The sequence below is a fragment of the Alligator mississippiensis genome, chromosome 3, assembly GCF_030867095.1.
Source record: "Alligator mississippiensis isolate rAllMis1 chromosome 3, rAllMis1, whole genome shotgun sequence".
Classification (NCBI taxonomy): domain Eukaryota; kingdom Metazoa; phylum Chordata; order Crocodylia; family Alligatoridae; genus Alligator; species Alligator mississippiensis.
This window is the reverse complement of record NC_081826.1, coordinates 227,132,917-227,142,830: the sequence shown is the minus strand read 5'-3', so window position 1 is coordinate 227,142,830 and position 9,914 is coordinate 227,132,917. Positions and strand designations below refer to the sequence as shown.

General features: G+C 40.4%; 1 protein-coding gene across 3 annotated transcripts in view; it reads right to left on the bottom strand.

Moving 5' to 3' along the window:
* Window positions 1-651: 651 nt before the first annotated feature.
* MCC (MCC regulator of WNT signaling pathway) overlaps window positions 652-9,914 on the bottom strand; it is a 370,732-nt gene continuing 361,469 nt past the window's right edge. For all 3 annotated transcript variants that reach the window (XM_014600959.3, XM_059724934.1, XM_006272103.4), the window contains one exon: window positions 652-7,604. In XM_014600959.3, the coding sequence (XP_014456445.1) occupies window positions 7,424-7,604 (181 nt within the window). In that variant the 3' untranslated portion in view covers window positions 652-7,423. The remainder of the gene's footprint in view (window positions 7,605-9,914) is intronic.

Below are 9,914 nucleotides of genomic sequence, written 5' to 3'. Positions count from 1 at the left end.
GAACTTACACAAGAATGTTTAGAATCATTGCCTTAAATGCCAGTTAGCAGCACTGATTTTACATGTGCCAGTTTTAAGGAGAGTATTAATTTACAAATAAAGCAGCTGTCGGAGCAGGATAGTGGAAGCTGCTTTTGATAGCATCTGGGTGCACTGAACTAAAGATTTAGTGTCAAATTCAGATTAGTGCTTTTAAAGTACTTGAGTTAAAGTAATTCGTCATCTAGATAGCTTATTAAAAAAACCCAGATATATGGAAATTTCATATGTACCCTTCTCTTTTAATCAGGCCTGATCTGATTTTTATAAAGCCCAGAGTGCTTTATAATTTTAAAACATTTACAAATGCAATGTTAAGTACATTTTATAGAGCTGTACTCAATTGCTGCTGTAAGGTAAAGCAGAAAGCTGTAGTAGCAAAATCCATATAGAGACTTTCCTATTATCCTAGCACTCCGTTCTTGAAACAACACAATTGTGATTCTTATGCCATTTTGTTACATTAAGAGGGAAAATTAACTAATAAGGATTTTGGACTGTATAATTTATTAACCTTGATTTCATGGCCTAGTACTGAACTGTTTAGTATCATCCTGAGGCAAGGAGAATGAGATGAGGCTGAAGCTACCAAGACAAAAAAAAAAGCAGCACTCTTTAGCATTAGAAATTTATTCAGAATATAAGAACATTTGTAAAATAAAAGTATTATAAATGTCTCTGTATAAATAAATGCAGTTTTTACAATTCTATATATCAAATAAACACAGAATAGCTATTTTACAGCAGCTAAGAAACTAAAAAGCAGCTGGACACATTTAAAGCAAATCCATTAAGAAGAAAAGTCTCAAATTACAACATACTGTTATATGACATCTTTTAAATGAGAAACTTCCAATAAAACAGTAGAACAGTACAGATGTTTATGCAAACTAAATCACATGTGCTTTGTAATAACTAACAATACATTCAAGCTGGTGTAAAAGGGATTTTTTATTATACCTTTAATTAGAAAAGTATTTTTCAGAACATAATGTGAAGTATAAAATCCCATGCGCTGTGAGACGGACTCTATTTTTATTTTTTAAAAAGTCAGAACAAAAAATACAAACAGGTATTGTTGCACTTTTCTGGTAAGAGATGGACTTGGAGCAACTTACAGAGTCCAACTCTTTTCCATTTAGCTAATGGACATTATCAAAGTCGGAGTTAATTTTGTAGTGTTAAAGGTGACTTGCATCTATCTGCAGAGACTAAAAATGCAGACTTCAAGCTGGTGTTTCATACAGCTGCATACTTAGTTTCCACTTGAATGCCAAAAACAAATACCTATGTGAACTAACTAAAGTATTGGACAAAAAATGTTAACATAAAACACACACTCTTTATAGATGTAAGATTACTGTTTCACAATTGGTCCTATCCCTACTCCCTTTTCTAACATACTAACTAATGATGCCATATCTGCTCCTTATGACAGCGTGATAACCACATCTAAGACTTTCCTACATGGATGGTCTGACACAACAAGAACTGTCTTGCTTGTTTATTAAAACTTTTATGGAAGAAATGTTGGCTGGGTTGCCTCGAATCATTGACATGGTAAAACTGTCTATGCCAGATCCACCTTTAGGGGATGCTTAAAATGTATCTGAAAGAGAAGTCTGCTAAATAACCTACTTAAATTTGAGTTCCTGGGTGTCAGTTGGCATAGTTCAAGCTGACTATATAATCCATAATAACTGGTTGGAAAATGTATTGGTCATTCCTCAGTGTTTTGAATATTTGAGTAAGCCTCACTTAATGGTAGCTATCGTCTTGATTAGGGTTGGCAAGCCAGTCAGTTGACAGGTCAAAGATTATAGCAATTTTACAAAAAACCCTGCTTTTCCTGTAGTTTTCTTGACAGAAATATGATTTAAAATTTTTTTTGACAAATTTTTAATGGAAAAATGTGTTTTCTGTGTGTTTACTTGGACCTGTTGGCCATTTTTTACAATTTTTGACTCATGACCAGTTGAGCACCCAACCCTAGTCTTGATATCTCTGTTTAATAAAATCCCAAACGGAGAACAGGTGCTGACACCATCTCAGAGCATAAGAAAACAGACTGAATTTGTTTATAGAGATTTTTCCCTAGTACAAAACAGTAAGTCTATTACTGAACAAAACCACATCCAAGGTTTTATCATAAAAAAGATTTTCATAGGTTAAGCAGCACTTCTATAAAGTAACATTTTGTACCAGAAAGCAACATTTCAAAACTTTTAACTTACATTAGGATGGTAGAATATCAGAAACTTAATAGATGCTTTTTGTACTAACAGTAAATAGAAAATACAGCTTCTGGAGCATACTGGAGGAAAAGTAGCCCTGATAAGCTGATGGGGTTATTCAGAGAGCCCCACAGTTCTTTGTCAGATACTTAACACTGTCTCCTACAAATACTCTTCAATTTATGTTGAGGCTTTGACTTTTTTTTTTGTCCTGGTTTCTTACATCATCACTAAATGTCTATCCTAGTATCTTAAATGTTGAGAAACTGAACTAGTATTTTTCCTCAGAGAATTCAGGTTCCCTGTTACAATCCAGTTAGTCTGCCTAAGTTGTAACTAAAACAAGTGATAATAAATTACATGCTGTAGCCGAACGTAAATAGAAGCAGACTGACATACAACTCCACAATAAATAGGGTAAACACCAGAGATGTACTGTGTATACATTACAGGCAAGGTTCACAGAAGGACAGCAACCCAAGTCCAAAATGTAAATCCCACTTCTCTGTTTTTGCCAGCCAAATGACCTAGCAGGCTGAGCAACTCGGATCCGGGGCCTAAGCATTCCTCCTCTCCTCCAAAGCCCACTAACTCAAGCCTGCTGCTGGAGGTGGTAGTAGCCTTAATTTCCTTTTATTGAATAGCTTCTTGGTTATAACACTCCCCCAGGTTCGCTTCTCCCCTATCTCCATTCCACTTCCTGAGTGAATGCCGCAGCCATAAAACTAAAAGGGTTAAATCTCTCACTCCTTGTTGACATTGCTCCACATTTCCTTAGCTACCAAAACAGTCAGGGGTTAGAGAGAGTAACCATGACCACAACCTAATTGGTTAAGGCACTTTTAAGGGCTATCTGGAATGAGGATATTTAAGTGTAGTGACATGCTTTCCTCCAGCTCATATACACAAAGGACCAGATGCAGAAACGTAAGTCAGGCTTTTAAACAGGAGCTAGGCACTCAAATACTTTTCTGGATTTGATCTATAGTTAGTTCAAGTTAATAAACCAATCTTCTGAACCTTACTCCCACATAACTATTTGTTTATTTAGATAATGGTATATAACAAAACATCAACTAATATAAAATATGTCAGCCTTGTCCATTTGTTCAGGTCCATCTATGAAGCACAGGATGTGGTCACTACTGGGAACATAGGGCATTTCTACACATGCATGCGCTGCAGCACTGGGCAATTTTAGAAGTGCTGGTGTTGCGATGCATGCGTTTGTATAAATGGCGAAATGTGTGTCAGTGCTGAGAAAATGGCGGTGGTGCATTTTTTAACACATTGAAGGTATTTTAGTCAAAAGTGCACGGTCGCTATTTTCTGCACGCTGACACATTTCACTGTTTATACAAATGTATCTGGGCGCATCAGCTCGCATGCTCTGTAGACTCCATTAATCGAGTCTGCTCTGCCAGGCTGGATTTGTGGCAGGTCGTAGCAGACAGGTACGTGAATACATGTCTATAAGCACTAAAACAGCTTAAGTGCCAGACTGCTAGCTGTGGTTACCTCCCCTTCAACTATAGTTTTCTTAGCTGTGTAAGATACAGCAATCAAACAGCCAATCTAATTAATGAACCATTGAGAAACAGGGAGACTAAATTACATTACAAAACCATTGTCTGGGGGTGCTTTGCATTACTTCTGTCATTTTAAATGGGACAAGCAAGTGATTAGGGTTATTTTAGTCATAAGCAGGAGGATTCTACTGCATTTACTCACTCAAAACCTCCACTTAAAGTTAATGTAGGCTTTTCCCTTAGTACAAACTGGTGATTTGGACTCATCAACTCTCCACATGGGTATAACTTTACCCTCTTCAGAACTGGCTTTCATCATGCAGCAGTTCTCAGGCTCTTAGGTATACTAATGATAAGCACAGTAAAAGGGGCTGATGACCTTACCACAGTGGAAAGGTTTTGAACCTGTGTGAACTAGATTAGCACACACCTCACTTCAACAGGATTGGGAGGGAACCAGCCAAGACATCAGCTGATCTTCAAAAGCATGTTTTAGACTAAAGTGTTCCCAGATTAGAACTATACTGTCTGAGCAAACATTCTTCACAGGCTGCATTTTCCTAAACTAGAGAAATGCATATGCACAACATCCATGTGCCTGTGCATGCAAAAGCATGTAAATTTGCATCATTTTGTGTACACTGCACTTAATGTGTTTGGGGTCTTGTACAGGATTGCACACAGTCACCTGTTTCTGAAAATCTGCCCCACAGGGTTTAGGGTAATTTCAGGCTTCCTTCATGTGGGCTCCTGCAGGTACATTTGAATTCAGACAGTTTACACAGTATATATAACGAAATATCAGCAATTCTACCTTTTTGGCTGGGGACTAAAATATTCCTGGCAGCAATCAGCAAGCGAAAAAATGGAGTGAGGAAAAAGTGCGCTGCTGTAACCTTTTCTAATGACCCTATGTGGATTTTAGTGAAACACTTTTTATTTGGAATGACCTCACTTTGACTCCCTCTAAAGTTCAATGGTCATTTCAGATTCGTGACAACAGAATGTTTAGAGTCTACTCTTCTCAGTGCATCATTAACGTGGGATTATATTCACAGTTTTTCACCTGGAAAGACCTTTTCCCAGGACAGTTCCAAGATGCGCAGTCTGATTTTGTTTTCAGTAAAGGCTATGACAAAACTCAAGAACAGCGCTGGATCCAAAAAATACAGAAACTGCTTTGAAACACGGTAGAAAAGCATGCCTCTGTAAGAGCGTATTTCTATCAAACCTTCTCTGGCTCACTTGCCAGCAACCTGGCATCTGGAATAGAGGAAAAACATTCTATTGCAGGACCAAGAAACTTTTCTGGACAGATCTTGTAAAAACATATGCCTCCAAGCAAACTGGTTGCAGTTTTTTTGCTATAAGGGAGAATAGCTTAATTTCAACAAAACTACTCTGTAGACAGAGATGCACTCAAAACCCTAGGAAATCAATGTGACTACTGCTTGAATGATGGTGGGGCGGGGAGGGAGGGCTGCAAAAAGCTGCATTTGCATTGTGATTTAATAACCTCAGAGTGCAGGTGGGAATGGCATAGCTCTGCCATGAAGAAGGGTTAGCCCAATCCAGGTGGATGGTAACAGCAATGGGGACCCTTCATCTGGAAGTTATAAAATCTTTTTTTGATTTGCACTGGTGCAGTCAATTACAAAGTGGTCTTTTGCTGTCTGAAGCTGCCATTGGATCAGACTATCCATCTACTAGTTCAAGGAAAAAACTGGCAGGTGCCAGCATGAAGGATAGCTGGAAGTCAGAACTAAGAACCATTACAGTTTAAATCCCGTCTGAGTCAGTGTGGGGAGGGGGAATGGACAGCAAATACCCACAAAATGTTGATTAATGTCTAGATGTAGCAAGGCCTGAGTCCAGCCCAAATGCCAAAGGCCTGTGCTAATGGAGGGTTATGGGGCTTACAGAACCGTGGCCAAAGCCTTCTGAAAGTATTTTCTGTTTTAAGATCTGAAGAAGCCTTTAGAGAACAATCCATATCCCCGTGACCATGCATAGGAAACCTGAAACAAATCCCAAATGACTTCTGAATGTCAATGCCAAGGAAAGCATCTCAGGCTTGAAGAACATGTAACCTACAAGGCAATGTAGTTACAATAATGAACAGTGCAAAGCTAACTGACTCCAGGTTGACACCCTGTTAAAATTGCTACTGTTTTGTTATCTGCTTAATCTCAGCAACGGTGAAAAAAGGCCTATAAACAAGGCATCCAGGCACAGGCTACATGCTGCACTGGAACCCACCTCTCCCTGCTACCTAGAGATGTAACCCAATCTCCATGCCTCAGCCTGCCTCTATTAATGCAGATTTTTATCCTGTTCCAGCTTACAATACATTAGTATGACATGAAAAAACAACCAACTTGAACAAAAAACTTCAGACACACTAACAGTAACTAATTAAAAATATCTCATAAATATAGTTTATGAACCCCAGAAAGCTGTGCTAGGACAATGTGAGTAGAAGTTGCATGAGCTACACAGCCATTTTGTTCACATTGTGTCATGTGTGACTGTGTCTATATGTATGCCCACATATACACATACACGTGCATACAATACTGAACAGGTACATTATTACAAACAGGTACCTTTTTGGTCAAAACAAGTGCAGAGGAACTTTCCACATCTTGAACACGCAAAGACACAATAGAACATTATGCACGTGACAAAGGTGGCCCATCTTGTAGAAGACGACCTTAGCTGTAAATATATTATTACTGGAAATCCAACGCTTTCATGAACTGTCAGAGCCACCATACAATGTGAAGGAAAAAGCTGTTCTGCAACTTCTTACCCACTCTTGGCACAGACTGTCTGGCACTGTGAAAAACATGTAGTCACATACCCATAGCCTTTAAGGTCACAAGAAATGCATCAACACCATAAGTATGCAACACCACCTTTCTCATTCTGGGGAAGGAATGTTGCCTGCGTAAAACTTCTTCAAATTAACAGGACTTGTCCTCCTTGATGTGCTGAACTGTGTGCACTGTGGACAACCGTGAGTCTGGTGCAAAAGACAAACTAGACTTTCATTTTACATCTTCCCCACTCCCCCAACATGTACATAGAATAGACGTTAACAGCAACAGCAGGTCTTTCCTCCAGATTTTAAGACAGGAGGTCGAAGGAGAAATGGGGGGGGGGTGGCTGAAGAACTATTAAAATCTTTATGGGTTCAAACCAGAAAAATTTCGTAACGTGTTATTTCTCTTAGCACTACATCTGCAGTGATGGAATGCAAAGGGATCCAGGTGTCCCACATACTACAAAATTCTGCATGGGCTGAGACCTTACATACACTGTATACATAACCTTGGTATGAAGAGAAATTTTACCTTTAGGCATGGTCCATTAGCAAGGAATCATCAAAAAACTATCCTTGGCTTAGGCTGAGAATAGTCTCTCCATCCCTCTTGACTTGAGTTGAGAGCCAAAGTCCAAGATGAGGTGCTGATCTATGTCTATGTTATGTCCCATATCCTTAAGTGTTCACTACCCAAAATCAGCCTCAAAAAGAAACAGGTTTTTAATGGCACTAATTGTCTTTTATCTATATATACTATATAGATATATATAGATATGTATAGATAGATAAGATATTTAAAGTGAAGTTTCATTGGTATGAGGTCTTGAGTTCTCTTCCTCCAGCAGAGCTATTCTTTGTTTGAGCATCCTCACTTGCGTCTCATGCCTTTCAACCATGGCCATCATTTGTGACTCCAGTTTCTTCAGTTTGTTTTGATGCTTCTTCTTTGCTTTCTCATAGGCTGCCACCAGGTTACTATTGGAAACAAGCAGCAATATAAGAACATTCAATATAGCTGACTCAAGGCACATACTTAGAAATTGAGGCACCCAAAATCAACAACCACTTACAAAAATTTGACACACAGATTTCCCCACCTGAAATCAAACTTTTTTTTTTCCCCTTAAGGTTTACAAAATTACTCCCTTGCAAGCCAGGACCTTGTTTCCAAAGTCTCAGCCTTGAGTGAACTAGTGTTCTTCCCAGGAAATAAAAATGAGCAAATAAAAGCCTGAGACGCCCACAGTACAAGGAGCAGGAAACGGGACCTGAAAAATCCAAGACCGCGCAACTTGTCACTTTCATTAGTGCCTACAGGAGCGATTCTTAGCCAGGTGCATCAGCACCATGGGGTACCTTGAGTCCTTTCAAGGGTGCCACAAGGTATCAAGGAGGGTGTTAGCACTGTTAGGTGTGTAGGCATGATTCACAAGATAAACCCAGAGATTTCAAATAGGAATCCAGAGTATTAAAAACATGCTGACCTGTTGTGGTCTTTCTGACTTCTTTTCAACAGAAGAATTTCTCTATTATTTTTCTGTAGTCAAAAACTGAATGAAAGCCAAGAGTTGGCATTTTCTAAGGGGTGTCTTGAGTTGAACAAGGAGGTTCTTGGTTGAGAACCACGTGCCTACATGCGTGCAGTGTGTGCGATGCCAGTAAAGCCAACTCTCATGAAAAAAAATCATGAGACTCCTGATTTCCAAGTCAAATTAAGTCTGACTCATGATCTCCTGATAGAGCAAATCTCAGGATTTTTTCTTCTGGCACACGGAGAGAGAGTGCTGAGCTGGTAAGTGTGTGGAAGGGAAGGGGCAGGTGGTGGGTGGGGAAAGATCGAGGCCCCCCACTGTGAGGGAGGGAGTGGGGCAGGGGCGAATGGGGCCTTGGGGCCAGGGCAAGTCATGCAACATAGTCATGGGCGTCTGACTGGCTGTGTGTGTGTCTGCCCTTCACTCCCAAGCCACAGCCCCCCCAGCCCTGCTGCTGCCCCTCACTCCTGACCTGCCACATCTTGTCAGGGTGTGCAGGGACCCCCCACCCTGGGCTCCAAACCTCCCCCCCCCCCCCAACACACACACAAACACTTCAAAAATAGCCTCTCAATTCAAAAATAGCATTCCAAATCTCTTGATTTTTAACACAATGGGGTTGGGACCACATATAGGCTAGTATGCTAGGGCACAATGCAATTCCATGATACCATAGCTTGAGTTGTTAGTTTTGAGGGACCTCAACTGGCAGAGATGTTAATAGGAATGGGACTGCTCTCAAGGAACTAGACTCTGGAGGTGTGACTATACCACTTTTGTGGCATAGTCTATTAGTCACAGGACTGACACTCAGAAGCAGGCCCCAGCCAAACCACAAAAAAACAAAGCAACGCAGCTGGCTCAGAGCAGCCTTGCCTGGCCACCTCAGCATTTGTGCCCAGGTGGCTGTGTCCTGAGTAGGAATGAGTATGTGCTTCTTGACACCAGTCCCAGGCCTGGCGCACAGGTTGTGTGGGGAAGACATAAGTAGGTGTATGACCTGTTGTGTGTTGTTAATGGGGACACCATCAGGTAGGTCTACAACCAAAATTGAGATGCTGTACCTACAAGATTTGTGAAACATAATAAACCACGTTTTAATTAAATAACAGTCACACAAAGTTCAACAAAGAAAAGATTTTCCCAGCGTGTCCCGTAAGTGTTGGGAACTTCAGCTCAACTGTGTATTGTTAGTGCATACGAACCAGGAAGTTGCATTGACTAGCCTAGGAAGGAAGTTAAATAAAGCAAAGGGCATCATGGTGAAACGTATTTTAGTTTTTTCCATGTTCTATTTTAATTGGAAAGGAGGGTTGGAGCAGGCAGATGGTCTGACAGACAGGGTACCTGGCTGGGGTTTGGAACCTAGGTTCCAGTATGAATTTGGGTACATCACTGAATCTCTCTGTGCCACCTGTAAAAAGTTTGTGGGGTGCCCAGATATTACACTGATGTGGATCATGTAAGTACTCAAATGGACCTTGAGTGTGTGCCTGCTTAAAGTCCAACAACACACGTTAACATTTACTTGCCAAATGCACTGTTGTCAAATCCCTATTGCCTCCCCTTCTATTCAATAGGAAAGCACCAGGTGGATACTGACTGAATATCTAGGCTAGCTTGTCACAATGGCCAAGCCCTTCTGTGACAGACTGGAGCACACAAATGACACACTACATGGTGAATATTTGACTCTGAGCATGAGAGGGACCAATGCCACTAATAACTCTCAGTCTATCAAAATCTACAGCTG